General features: G+C 33.8%; 2 protein-coding genes across 4 annotated transcripts; one reads left to right on the forward strand and one right to left on the reverse strand.

Annotated features, from left to right (window-relative positions):
- Positions 1–921: 921 nt before the first annotated feature.
- Positions 922–8,426, reverse strand: LOC145612725 (tRNA(His) guanylyltransferase 2-like). 2 transcript variants are annotated; one of them, XM_081668022.1, is made up of 14 exons: positions 8,335–8,426; positions 7,130–7,244; positions 5,967–6,098; positions 5,833–5,877; positions 5,409–5,578; positions 5,202–5,287; positions 4,316–4,423; positions 3,147–3,403; positions 2,309–2,440; positions 2,183–2,227; positions 1,889–2,058; positions 1,663–1,748; positions 1,428–1,532; positions 922–1,215 (listed from the first exon to the last, which is right to left on the reverse strand). In XM_081668022.1, the coding sequence occupies exons 2-14, from the start codon at positions 7,231–7,233 to the stop codon at positions 1,030–1,032; spliced, it is 1,626 nt and encodes a 541-aa protein (XP_081524148.1). In that variant the 5' UTR covers positions 7,234–7,244; positions 8,335–8,426; the 3' UTR covers positions 922–1,029. The 2 variants fall into 2 exon arrangements, with proteins under 2 accessions (XP_081524148.1, XP_081524149.1); XM_081668023.1 differs by lacking the exon at positions 8,335–8,426 and adding an exon at positions 7,947–8,170.
- A 616-nt stretch (positions 8,427–9,042) lies between these two features.
- Positions 9,043–14,159, forward strand: LOC145611250 (3',5'-bisphosphate nucleotidase AHL-like). 2 transcript variants are annotated; one of them, XM_081666561.1, is made up of 4 exons: positions 9,043–9,462; positions 11,304–11,760; positions 12,531–12,883; positions 13,929–14,159. In XM_081666561.1, the coding sequence occupies exons 1-3, from the start codon at positions 9,120–9,122 to the stop codon at positions 12,832–12,834; spliced, it is 1,104 nt and encodes a 367-aa protein (XP_081522687.1). In that variant the 5' UTR covers positions 9,043–9,119; the 3' UTR covers positions 12,835–12,883; positions 13,929–14,159. The 2 variants fall into 2 exon arrangements, with proteins under 2 accessions (XP_081522687.1, XP_081522686.1); XM_081666560.1 differs by having other exon boundaries at positions 11,304–11,991; positions 13,929–14,155.
- The last annotated feature ends 276 nt before the right edge of the window (positions 14,160–14,435 follow it).

Below are 14,435 nucleotides of genomic sequence, written 5' to 3' on the forward strand. Positions count from 1 at the left end.
ATAATGTACTTATAACTCGGGATTATGCTTGAAAAGATAAAAATCTCCCTTGTTTAGAGAATATGGGACATTAGCGTATATATGAGTAGTGATTATATGTTGGTTATTGATCAATAATTACTGTATTTAGTGATTATTGGTGGTTGGAAGGGCAAGTTGGCAAGTTGCTAATTAATCACATGTTAATGTATGTTTAAGTACGCCTAATCAACTTTTAAAGAGAGACAGGGATGAGTATGAAGCTGCCATGTATTGGAGAAAGGTAAAAGGAGCGTTATTAGTGGCAATGGAATCCAAATTAATTTAATTATTATAATCTTTGTCATTATCATCATGCTAACTAAATTATATATGAAGGTCCAATTTATTTAGGGAGATACATGCATGTGGAGCAATACATGGCTACATGCCTTCAATTTTAATTTGTTTTTCTTGATAGGGATATTCATACAGATAGGGATATTTCATAATTAAAGTGATTATAAACAAAGTAGTGGCTTAGTGATGATGATAAATTATGGTCCTACTCTCCTAAAAGAATTTGAATCTAATTTGGATATTTCACAATTTAGTTAGATTTAACTTTAAGTGGTGCAACCACTATTTAATTGAGAACATAAGCTAGGTCATTATCAATGATATAAGAGTGGCCCAATTTCTCACCATAATTTTCAAAAATTATAAAAAGAAAGAAAATACGAAGTATTATCATATTTTAGTTTCATCTTTCCAAAAAGAGAAATTTCTAAAATTGGTAGTTCAATATATTACTAGTGTTTAGTCCATTTTTTAAATGTGATTTGGAAATTTTGGAATCAAGAAGAGTATCACTATTAAGAAAGTATGAGTACTATACATAAACAAATTAATTCATATTCATATAAATAAACCTAAATCAATTACTCTCTTAAATCTCAATAATATACGAAGTATCATTTTCATTTTCACTTGTTTGCTGAACGGTCAACAATAAACTAATAGAAAAGAGGCATTCTAACATAACTCAAAAAAATCTAATCTGCTAGTTCACTAATCATCCAGTTGTCCTAACGTTCTCTTCATAGCTCTAGTATTAGCACTCTCCAAAGGGAGCTTGTCACCAAGGATCCATGGGTGTAAATCCCAGAAATCATCGTCGATTATGTTACAGTGTTCAATAACAATTTTCATTCTAGAATCTTCAGCATGATTTACCTCCATAAGTGTCTTGTTTTCCTACACATAGAAACAATTGCCTTAGAGAACATAATTAAGGGTAAATCTTGTTTACTAACTAAAATGACTAGTTCATGCATATCCAGTTATTAGTTAGTAAATAATCTATATATTGGTGTGAAATTGATATAATCGTAGGAAAGATGAAATGCTATACCTTACATAACTACATCACTCAAGGCAGACAACAAAAAAGAGAGAGAGAGCCATACCTTGTCCCGAAAAATACACGAGCCTCGACGAAATATATCTGGTAGTGCATTATAATCAATACCATTTTGAGCAAGCAAGTCATTCTTTTCTTGTGTTTGAGTGCCCTGCATATAACAAGATAAAATGTTTACAAATTACAAGCAACAACAAAAGAATTAAGCCATGTATCGCATACATAATGGATATTGCATCAAACAAGCTGCCAGTGCTACTAGTGAGGAACAAATTATGTACCTTTAAATAATTTTGGGCTTCAGGCTTGGTTTTTCTAGAGTTTACCAGCATCCAGAAACAGGTATTATACTGGTTGTTTATGTGACCTGAATTTACAAAGATAAGCAGTCCGATTCCATAATAATTAAAAAGGAAAGATATTGTATATGCATCATAAACAACTTTTGAAGTAGACTAGATCAACATGCATAGAGCATACAGGACAAACAAAATAGATGGTACTCACAATCAACTTGTCTCCAAGACAAATAGTCCCGAAGAATCTCTGATGATGGGTAGCAAACAGCTCTTCCATCAAATGATGGGGGATACTTCAACTCTGTTTCTGGGAAAAACTCGTTCCATTTACTGATGTACATTGTTGAAAAGAATGATACCATTGTGGACACTATTCCACTGTAAGAAAAAAGAGCTCATTTTAATTATTTTAAACCTTGAAGATTTCATGCATGTTAATTATTTAACTAAATTTGCACCAAAGCCCATCAGATAAGAAGCCAAGGGGTAGGCCAAGACATACCTGGGTTGTCGTTCATAAAATTTTGAGTCCTTTTTCAAAACAAAACTGCAAGTTGATCAACAAAAGCAATTAGAAATTTTGACATCTAGCAATCATAAGAGCTGTTGGTAGCAACGCCCAACTTACCTGAACTCATCGCTGACACCATATGCAAAGGCTATGTCTTGAAACTCTTCCAAAACAGCTGCTGCACATGAATTCATAAGCTTCAAAGCTGCTTCATCATTGGGCTTCTTAAATTTATGAATATCAGAGAACCTAACAAAATCCAAACATGTTCACTTGCAAGATCCTTCTACACCATTTCAGCTTTGAACCAGACAATAAGCTGGATTCACCACACACAACCAGTTGAAACTGAGATGAATAAACAAGTCGACAGCAGGAAAATAAATCATGTGTGCAGCACATCTCATTCTTTTTTTACTACTCCTTAATTGTTAAACGAAGCACAGCCAATGCTAATTATGAAAAGACAATACAGCTCATGTACAACAATCTTTTACACTTTGTATTAAGGTGCAGTATAGGTGGTCAAGGTGGATAGATTCATATAGAGAATAAAATCTTGTTCACTCTCAGAGATTGCAGGAAAAATGTACACTAAAGTACCTAACTACGGACTAATACCCCCTGATATTCGACTCTTTAGTCCAATGCTGGGGATAGATCACAGAAGTTTCTCCTTCAAATAAGGGAAATGTTATTCAGACAGCACATATATATTACAATAGTTGCAAGAAAAAGATTATTGTGTGCAATTCATTGTTTCTCAGCTTAGCTCTAAATTTATTTGAAGCAGGATCCATATGATTTATGTAAGACAGTAGCAGCATATATAATTCTTGTCCTGGCTCTTATGATGAGTCAAATTTTTTGATTTGTATTTGGATGCATATTATTCTCACAACGCAGTGGATTCATCAAACCAAAAGTAAGATTACTCATCACACAAGTCAATTACCTATGGAAATGGCAACCATCAATTCTGACCACTATCCAAGTGGACATCATTAGTTTATCCTGAAATAAAAAGGACTCTACATATTCTGGTCTAATTTTGTGAATATCTTCTTCAAATCTGCCCAGTTCAGAAAGAAGGCAAGAGTGTTGATTCCAGAAGCTTTTGCCAGCTATATTATCTGAGTGAACTTCCATTATCTTTCTCCGAAGTCTCTTTATAGGATCGCCATTTTCCTTGTACTTGACAACCTCTTCAATCTACATCAACAGAGAAAAATCACAAATTGGTATACTTGGAACCAATTACAAGGAGACAGAGAAGGATAACTGACACTCCATAAAGAATGTATCTTTCATCATATTTAAACTCTATTTACATTTTAATTTAAGATTTAAACTGTGTGATGGCAAACTTAAGTGGCACGCTTTTTGTTTACATGTAGTTTCTTAGATTAGATTGCTGTGCTTTGGTTGAATGTATTGCTCAAGAGGAAAATTCTTCCAAGGCGGATAAAAAATTTAATTATTGCCCCAATATTATACGAGTAAGTTTTTAGTCTTTATAACAGTAATAAATAGTCCTTTTAAAGAGTGTTTTTGGACTTGGTGAATTTTCCACTAGCACTAATACTGGTCACTCTTATTCAGACAACATACAGCTCCATATACTCAAACCTTAGCCCTTCCAAAAAAAAGCTCATATCACCAAAAGTTAAAACGGGCTTATACAACCTTAAGAAAAGGTGAAACAAGATTTCTCTGTCTGTGTTTTTACATGGCCTAAAAAAAAAAAAAGAAAAAGGTTCCAATAGGTGCAGTCAGAAGTTGCTCATATACACGGTTACTTAATTGAAATCGTAGAAGAATTGGGGAACACTTTCCAAATTACCACAAAAGAGTACATATAACATGGCTAGTTTATAAAGATCTAAAACGGAATATGATTAATGGTTGTAAAATAAACATTAAACCCTTGAGACAAAACTACAAGTACAAGGTTTTGGTCTCATTCACGCGGTGTTATTTTAATAGAAATGAGTTAAGTATTTCATTAGAAATTGCCACTGGACCAAAACTTGGTGGATTTGACATCTATATCAATGCAAAAAAGCTTATCCATCAAATAATAGGAAATAAATAAAATATCCAAAAACAGTAGCAGATGTGCACCTGAGTCTTGAAAAGACAAGTTCCTTGTCGTAACATTGGATGAAGAGTCTTATAATTAAAGTGAAATTCCTGGAAGAGAAGCTCATTTTTTTCCTGTTTTTGTGTTCCCTGTAGATACAGACATGACACAACAGATAAATCAAGAAAGAGAGTTACCGGGAAAGAATATTTGCAATGACTAATATGCAACACACATGGATCTAGTAATCTAAAAACTGTCAACCTCAGATATAGCTCTAACAATGAAAGCAAGAAACAAATTTTGAATCTAGGAGAAATTAGTAGTCACCTTCATCATCACTCGGATTATTAGAAAGTCATTAATTTGGCAAACAGAGATACATAAAAGTAATAAGATGAAAAATTATCGTAACATATCAAATGATAGAGTACAGCAACTCTTATAAATAATGTACTATAGGGTGGTGTAATTTCTAAGATATGCTAACTGTGAAGAGTATGATAAGGTTTCCTCTCTATGATCCCATTACAGAATTATGTGGCTCAGATTGCCAGAATTCAAGTAATATAAACAGCCTTAACAATTATATCATAAGTGAATATAGATTCCCAAATAAAGGTAACATCTTATTACCACAACCAATATGGATTGTGGCATTGTGCTACTGGCTTTTTTTGGAGTAGACGAAATTGAAGAATCTACTTTTCTAGATTCCTAACCCACAAAAGAAATTACGAGAATCATAGGGGAAAGACAATATTACTAAGGATAAATCAAACAAAATGGATAAATAGTAAACATAGTTAATATATGTGACAAATGCAACAAACAGGCAAGCATCCATTAAATTCATATATCAGTTATATCCTTTGACGTATACCAGTATACAGACACTGTATGCATATAAAATAAATTTTGCAACACCTTCAGATGTCCATGGGCCTCAGATTCACTCTTTCCACTTTCAAACAGCTTCCAAAAACATGTATCATATAAATTGTTGAGGTGACCTATGAAACAAAGAGGATACATACATTAAAGCAAAAGCACCCCTCATGATAATAGTATTCTTAGGTTTTAAATGGATATATTAGAGCTTCAGAGCAATTAGCCTTGAGGTAAATTACTTACAATCATTCTGCCTCCATGCAAGATAGGTTTGAAGAACTTCCAAAGTTGGACATCGAATAATTTGTGCATGAAATGAAGGCGCATAAAGCAATTTCTGATGTGGAAAGAAGTCCTTCCACTTTATGGTATACACAGAAGTGAAGAATGACACAAGTAGAGACAGTATCTTACTGCAAGAGAGATGTTTGTAAATTTTAAGAATTTTCTATTGAGAAAAAAAAATAAAAAAAAAACTCTTATCTACTACTGAAAATATAATTTGGTATCAAGCCACCAGATCAACATCTATACCAAAAAATACTATATCTTAAACGGATGAAAGGGAAAATAAAAACTATGAAACAGCAATCAAAACATCAGTATGTCGACAAGGAAATTTGTAAATCCCGGGTACTAACATCTGAATGTAGATTCAACCACAAACCTTCCACGTCTCTGGTAAAATTTGGACTCCTTTTTTAATACAAAACTGCAAAGGGCAACAGCAACAACCAGTTGATAAACATCAAATTCAACAATTATAATTTAAGCAAGCAAATAAATGAGAATTACAGATACCTAAATTCATCGCTAAATCCATATGAAAATATTATGTCACCGTATTCCTCCATGACAGCAGCTGCACATGAAATCATCAACTCCAAGGCTTTTCTATCACGAGGATTCTCAAATTTATGAGCTTCAGAGAATCTGCCATATCAAGTTCACAGGTAAGGGAAATCTTATTGGCAAGTACAAGGGAGTAGAGACAATCAACCAGGAAATTATAAAACGGTGTGTGTGTGCCTTCCATGCTTCATTACATATACAGCATGAATTGTAATAAGCTTAATCAAGCTTCTTAAATGTTGCATGAGATGCTGATAAATGGAAGAAAAGAGAGTAGATTTTGAAAGTTAAATCAAGTGTTGCATTAGTTACACCATTCTAACTATATGAAAATAATGAAACAAGAGGGGAAAAAAACCAACAACAGGCCCCCATCTTACGGGGCAACAAATATGATAGCTATAGTCCATAGGCACCAGGGCAAATGGAAAACTAAGGCCAGAGATCAGTCCTAGATATCATATAAAACACCAAGCAGAGAGAGTATATGACAATTTGGAAGCTAACACTAATGTGATATGAGTAACTAAGTCAAGTGCCACGCTGTCTTAGTTGCTAAGCTGGACAAGTTATAAGAATAGATAGTTATAACTAATTTCTGTTAGAAGTTCTTTGTTGTACTAAACTAACTATAAATAGAGAGTTATATCTTGTATACACTATGTAATTCATTTTGATAATCAATAAAATCCTCTTCTCTTCTCTCTCTACTTTCTTCTTCTTCGTTTCTTACAGTTTATCAATTTTCTTTGATCAATTTCTGATCGAAGTTTAGCAGTGATCTTTGATCCTGCATTATAACGCCGTGTAGAAGTTCTTGTTAGTCTTGTTGAGCACTAGCAATGGAATGTATGCGGATCTTGGTAAAAGAGAGCCGACAGCTGATGGCTAAACAAACATACAAGTAATTTATGATTGCCAACATTCAAACCAAACCAAAATAAGCATTGGATATGCCAAGCTATTTAATAAGCAGATTAACCAGTGGCTGATAATCAAGAAAGCGACGATATATACTCGAATAAGCGGCCGTTATAATCAAAACACAAGCATCATATAGTGGTAGAAGTCTGTAGATGATCATCTTCAAAGCAAGGAATAAAGAGAATTACCTTCGAAAATTCCGGCCATCAATAACAACAACAATCAGAGTGGGCAGCATTATTTTGTCCTGAACTTCAAAGGACTTAACATACTCATATTTGCTGTTTGCCATGTACTTTCCAGCTGAATCAAAAAAATTTTCATACAGTTCAGTAATTCAGACATCAAAATAAAATAATAATAAAAAATTTAATAATAAATTCAAGCAATACTATAAATTGCAGCTAATATGAAAGGTAGGGTTAAATAATTAAATCTGATATTCACCTAGTAAAGGGAGGGACATTCACCATTTTTTTATTTTTCTTAATCTGTGGGTTTCTTGCATTCAACAATCAACATTATACTAATTTTTCAGAAAAAAAAATTGTAGTTATTTGTATTATAATATAAACCTGATTCAAAAAAGTATTGATAAACGTCATTAAAATCAAGCACAACTCAAACAAATAATTTAATATCCTATGTTCTTCCAAAAAAAAAATTCTTATGTAAATTAATCTAAAACATCCGATTGATTTTCAAACAGATTTTCCAAAACTGATTTTCAAACAAATTTTCCAAAACTGATTTTCAAACCAAAAAAAAAAAAAAATCAAAGAAATACATACATATATATATATATATATATATATATATATATATATATATATATATATATATATATATATATATATATAAATATATAAAATAAAAAAAAAAAAAAAAACGAATTGAAAATCAATTAAACATTAGCAATGAAGAAGAGCAGCATATCCCTAGAAATTGGAGGATATAATTCGTGAGAAGCAGAGTTGAATAACTTGGTGAATTAATTGGCCTTACCTTGAAAATACAAGAGATTGAAAGAGATAAATTAAAAATGCAAAAACCCTAGAATTTGGGAGAAAATTATCGTGAGAACAAAATGCTAGTATGGAGAAGGAGAGAGAAAATAATAGAGGAGAAAGATTATATAATAGGTTGAATGCAGTATTCCAGTTGAATGTTAATCATATGTTTTCCTTCTAAATCTTTTCAAATTTGGAAGGATTTTATTCATTAACAATTAAACAAAATTATAACTAAATTTGAGTGGATTATCAAATCATAAGAAGAAGAATAGCAAAGTTTTGATCTTTTAAATAATTATAACCAATAAGCCGTTCAATTAAAGATTAACCAGAAAACTATGAAAGTGATATTTGTTGGATGATTAAAAAAACCATGTTACCTGTGTTCAATGGTGAGAAAGTTGACTCAACAATGGAGGATTGACAGGAAAAGGGTCCGGGCTATCAAAACATACATAAACAAGTGACTCGCCCCAACCCGTCAACAAGAGCAACCTAATAAAGTACTCGTACAACGGTACAAGTAAGGGATTAATTTCATACGTTGAAATTCAGTTCAATTGAGTTCAGTCAATGAGAACAGCTCTAAGTGCTCCAAAATAACCTTATATCAGTACTCCGTAAAACTCTCCCTTTTAATACTCCCTCCGTTTTTAGATACTTGTTCCACTTTCTATTTACGGTGGTTTTTAAATGCTTACGCCATTTCCTAATTTGTAAAACTTTTACAATTTCTCCGTATTAATTAATTTCTCTCACCTAGTAGACCCAACATATGAGTATATTATCTCACCTCTAATTCTCTTCATTACTTTTTATCTTTTACATTTTTTTTATTCTTCCACCAACCCCATTACCTTCGTATTTTATTATTTTCTCCAATTTCTCTCCGACCAGAGTCCTAGGTTATAATTTAAATACATTATGTTTATCGAATCCAGACTTAAACTCAGGTCAATCAAATTCGGACCCGAGTCCACGATCCAAAAATTAAACGAATTGAATTTGATTGATTTGCCAACTTGCCATTCCTACTAGTACCCTCCCACGTAGGATAAGACAATAAGACATCATCTTTCAAAATAAAAGCATACACCAAACTCATCATCAATTCATCATAGTCTTTGCAAAAGAGGGTAACCGTGGGAAATCGCCAACCATAAAAATGCCTGTAATATATCGATCAACCCTTTCTTCTCAACTCCCATTTTCTTTAACTAGTAAACAATTTACCCAATTCACCCTTAATCATACCAAAATCACCTTCTCTTCTCACTCCAATTTTACCAGAATTAGTTGCTTAAAACCCTCAATTATGGAGAAAAATGCTGAATTAAACCCCACCATTTTAGTGTCAACGGAAGATAAATATTCTGCGGAATTAGATGTTGCTGTTAAAGCTGTTCAATTGGCTTGTTCTTTATGTCAAAGGGTACAACAGGGTCTGATTTCTAAGGCTAATTCTCTTGTTCAATCCAAAGATGATAAATCCCTTGTCACAATTGCAGGTAATTTTCATGCATTTATTAGAAAGTTTTCAATTTTGTGAGATGGGTTTGTAATTTTTTGCAATTTTATCTATTGAATTTTAATGAATTGCTTGTAATATATGAATTTTGAGTTTATAGAATGATTGTTGGATTTTGAATTTAGATAAGGAATTTGGTGACTGATTGATTTGGTTAACTTGATTATTTTAGACTAGTTTGGGAAGTGAGGTAAAATTTTGGGAGAAGGAAAATGTAACAATTGGGGAGAAAGAAAATGACCCCTTGTATAATTTACTGGAGAATTGTACTATAACAAATTAACAGGGATATCAATTGCCTTTCTCTCTGTATAATGTCAATATACAATGGATGGTTTTGTAAATGAAGGTCGGAGTATGCTAACTTTAGCTGTAAGTACTACGCGTTAGTAACACTGATTGACACATGATTTTGTTGTGCTTTGCAGTTGCTATTGATTTAGGAAATGTATTTGATGCTAGTGTGTTGCCCTTAGGGCTACGTATCGCAGGTTCTTGAATGAAGCTAATTTCATTTACTATAGAAACCTAAGCCAATAAACCAAGGAGGGTAAGAGAGGGAAGAAAGTGGAAATGTAGGGTATGCATAAGAAAAAGGTGAAGATAGAATATTGTAAGAGGGGTTTATGTAAGAAGTAAGAAAGAGATGTAAGTTGACTCTATTAGTTTGTGTAAGAAAAAGTTTTGCTAGTATGGCAAAAACAAAAGCGTAACTAATGTAAAGGAAGTAAGGGTTGTACAAAAATCTAACAGGCAGTTCTTGCAATATAGTGGATAAGAGAAGGGGTAAAAAAATAACAATGGAAAAATTTAGGACCAAGATTTAATGAATAGAGAAAGTCCTTACTTTGGGACTAAGGCTTTGTTGTTGTAGAAAGTCCTTATTTCCAAGTAATAAACTCATTATTATTTAATGTATTAGAACACAGCTCTCATATGTTTGCAGTGTTTGACATCGTTCTCTGAGGAGCTAAAAACCAGTCCGTTTCTCCGTAGACCATACTAACTAAGAAAATAATTGACATATTGCCTTTGAAAGCAGGGGCATATGTGGTAGGTATCGTCTGTCCCTTTCATCTTACGTCTTACCAATAAAGTATTGATTTTAGTCGGAGACATACCAAAATTAGTATGAATTGGGATACAAGATTTTACCTGAAATGCACTTATGAATATATGATCCCATCTCGTCCTTATGGGATAACGACTTTAAAAAGCAACATACCTTGTAAAAATAATTTGGAGTTCTTATATAACATTTTTGTTGGGTTTTCAAGTTTTTTCCCCTTTCAGTATGACTGTAGTTGTTTAGATGACTAAAGTTATTACCACTCCAACTTAGCTAAAATTTTACTTGGAAGAACATGTTGGGTGTAGCAAGAAGTTCGTATGGAGGACTGGATGTGATTCTTGAATAGACTGCAGGGATCCAATGATCTATATTCGGTTTACTTGGCTTTTGTTTCATAAATTCATTGTAGAAGAGGATTTATACTTGGCAGGGTTGCCAGAACTATTGTCTGTTATTGAAACTCGTATGTTCTTGTTTGTCGAGTTTTGTTTAACCATCCAAATTGATTTTCTTGAATTTTGTCACCAAAACAAATATTTAGATTATAACATCTCCAACTTCTTCTAAAATTTGTACTGAAGTTATTCTTATAGGGAGAATGAGAACCCACTTAAGGCTTTAGGTTGTGGATCATCCAACACATCATGAAATGAATTTTTCTGGGTCAATCGAATTTTAGCAAGTCATTTTTTTTTTTTTCCCCTATAACTGGCTCTTGTGTAATCTAGTTCATTGTGTTATGTAATCAGATTGGAGTGTCCAAGCTACTATCAGCTGGGTACTGTCTGAATCTTTTGGCATTAAAAATGTCTCGATTGTAGCTGAGGAAGATGTTGAAGCTCTTTCAAAACCTGAGGCAACTGTCCTCTTAGATTCTGTAGTACAAACTGTGAACGAGTGTTTAGCTGAAGCACCTCAATTTGGAATTAAAGGTCCAATAAGACCCCTAGAGAAAGCAGAAGTTCTTGAGGCAATAAGGCAGTGCAATTCCATTGGTGGTCCTAGTGGTAGATTCTGGGTTCTGGATCCCGTTGACGGCACATTAGGTTTTGTGCGTGGGGATCAATATGCAGTTGCTCTAGCACTGATTGAGGATGGAGAAGTTGTGCTTGGAGTCTTAGGTTGCCCTAATTACCCACTAAGGAAGGAGTGGCTATCGTATCATCAACGTTACTATAGGATCATATCCAAGCTTACCCCACCAAGGTCAGAATCTTGGGATAAAGGTTTTGTATTATATGCTAGAAAAGGTAGTGGTAAATCTTGGATGCAGCCATTACTTCCACAATCTATGAACTTGGTTGAGTTAAAATCTCCCAGACCTGTCTATGTGTCTCTCGTTGAAGATCCTTCCTTGGCTACCTTCTGTGAGCCTGTTGAAAGGGCGAATTCTAGCCATTCTTTCACTGCTGGACTTGCTCACAGTGTCGGAGTTAGGTGCATCTCTTTTTTATACTGAAGTTCTGAAAGCTTGTTCTTATCCCAACTTCGGTTTCTGTTACTTTCTTGTTTAATTTGATTTTAATTATAGAATATGTTAGTCGTTTAACTAAACTGCTATCAAAGTTCACTTGTCCAAACCTAGCAGAAAACCTCTATTCGGATTACTTAAGGAAGTTATTTCTCTTTGGTGTCTGAGAGCAGGCCTTACTAGGACCATATGGTGGTGCTATACCTCTGTCTTGAAAAGATGGTTGAAATAATATCAATGAGAAGATACATTAGATCTACTCACTAACCAGCACCCCCCCTCCCCCTCTTTCCCAGTTTTCGCTTAGGACCTATCCTAGTGGATATTGCGTCCTAAAACCTAGCAATACAATTCTAATTCTGAAAAAGTTAGGGTTCATTTTTCCCTGTATGATTGATTCATTGACTCAGACCATAGTGTCATAAAATTTACTGGGAAATGCCATTCTCTTCTTCTTCCTAACAGTGTATCACCGATAGTTTACTGATATATTCTTCTGCTGCAGTAAGGAACCTTTACGTGTATACAGCATGGTCAAATATGCTGCTGTTGCTCGTGGTGATGCAGAGATATTCATGAAGTTTGCAAAGTCTGGTTACAAGGAGAAGATATGGGATCATGCAGCTGGTACTGTTATTATACAAGAGGCTGGCGGTGTGGTCACAGATGCAGGAGGGCATCCCTTGAACTTTTCAAATGGTATATATTTGGAAGGTCTTGACCGTGGTATAATTGCTTGTGCTGGAGTTCAGCTACATCAAAAAATTATCCAAGCTGTGGATGCTAGCTGGGATTCCTCCTGCTTGTGATTTACTGAACAAAGGAGACCAAAAGGAGTCCCCCTTTTTTTTTTTCCTGGTAAGCATTTATTTTTACAAGGTAGCTGTTGAATGACTACTATGACTCTAGGAGATACGAGTAGAAAAGACTGATAAACATATTTCTTAGCATTATGATGATGAATACAATATTAAAAAGATTGAGAAGGATTTCGTATGCCTTGTAATTAAGATAGAACTTGAACCTTAGATTTGGTTTTTCCTGCAAGATTTTTGTGTACTAATCAGCAAAGAGGCCTATTATTTCAATAAATTCTGAATTCATGTGTTAACATATGTAGCTAACTGAGGAATTGCTACAAGCTTTGTTAAAAATGATAGTTAGCTAGTAGAGGTGGGAATATGATTTGTAACTAGATAGTATAGGCCCGCATGATTGATTAAATGTTTAGGGTAGCTGCAATATATACCATGTCACCCAAGTACTTCTAACAAGAGTCCTTCGTAGGGCACCTTAAGGGAGGGGTTGGTTCACTCAGATGATTCCAATCTCATACGCATGCAACTCAGTCAGACTGTCACAGCGCAAAGGGTGTTTCTTCTAGACCCCAGATTTATAAACCATTGACTTGCTAACTCCATATGTTAAAAGCAGAAGAGTTCACCCACTTTCTTAAATAAAACTATGGTTCTCAACAGCAAGTGAGCAATATGCTTATTACTGCTATATCTTACTGTGTAATTATTAAACTTCAGCATCTGGTGTGCTTAGGAAACATAGTATGAGTAATCTTGATTCTTAGCATGTCGATGTTTTCTTAGTACTTGTACATTGGCTGTTAATTTTTTTATATAAGTCATTTCACTATACATGTGAGCAAGAAACACTATACATTGGTTATGAGCAAGAAACTCTTGATGTTTACTGTGATATGTAGTACCCATCTTTTGATTATTACTATTTTAAGCTTGATTACTCGAGTATATTAAAGGAGACATCAACCGTATATGCGCATATGCCTTGTGATTCCCTTGAATCTTAGTGACATTTAGGTGCTATGAAATTACTCAGCTGAAGTACACTGTGATGTTTGATGTTGTTGACATGAAAGTTGGCCTTACAGGGTAATAAGATCAGCAACAATGCTGGGATCATCTTTGACGAGCATAATGACTTGAGAATTGGCAGTTTGGCATGTTCTCTAGTTGCAGTTGCATCAGGGTCTTCACCTCTTCTATATAACTATGTAATTCAAAATTTATGCAGTACTGTTCACTGCTCTGTACAGATACAACATAATGTGGAATGCAATTTTGCAGTTTGTAATATGCTTTTCGAGATCCTTTCTACGTTGTGGCTTTGACATAATGATCGATCATTTTTGGTCAGTATTCAGTAAAAAAAATCAATAAATTATAAATGACAAAGAACGATGCTGGATCAAAATAAGTTTTAATCAAGGTTTATATTAGATACTTGGATAGTTTGAATCAACAAAAATCAATTCAATCATTTGTGCTCCTCTTGTGTAGTCTGCTTCATCGATTAAAATTTTACATAAGAGATTGAATCTAACAAACAAAAGCACCCCAAGATGCATTCCCCATTGGCCATCGTAACTAGAATTTTT

The sequence above is a fragment of the Chenopodium album genome, chromosome 24 (genome assembly GCF_948465745.1).
Source record: "Chenopodium album chromosome 24, dcCheAlbu1.1, whole genome shotgun sequence".
NCBI classification, from domain to species: Eukaryota; Viridiplantae; Streptophyta; class Magnoliopsida; order Caryophyllales; family Amaranthaceae; genus Chenopodium; species Chenopodium album.

Excerpts from the sequence above, each read along its gene's own strand:
- LOC145612725 (XM_081668022.1), bottom strand. The coding sequence starts at position 7,233 with ATGGCAAACAGCAAATATGAGTATGTTAAGTCCTTTGAAGTTCAGGAC. Across the intron at positions 5,878-5,966 it reads GGATTTAGCGATGAATTTAG|TTTTGTATTAAAAAAGGAGT; the intron begins GTATCTGTAATT and ends TGCCCTTTGCAG. Across the intron at positions 2,228-2,308 it reads GGTGTCAGCGATGAGTTCAG|TTTTGTTTTGAAAAAGGACT; the intron begins GTAAGTTGGGCG and ends ATCAACTTGCAG.
- LOC145611250 (XM_081666560.1), top strand. The coding sequence starts at position 9,120 with ATGCCTGTAATATATCGATCAACCCTTTCTTCTCAACTCCCATTTTCT. Across the intron at positions 9,463-11,303 it reads ATCCCTTGTCACAATTGCAG|ATTGGAGTGTCCAAGCTACT; the intron begins GTAATTTTCATG and ends TTATGTAATCAG. Across the intron at positions 11,992-12,530 it reads GCTCACAGTGTCGGAGTTAG|TAAGGAACCTTTACGTGTAT; the intron begins GTGCATCTCTTT and ends CTTCTGCTGCAG.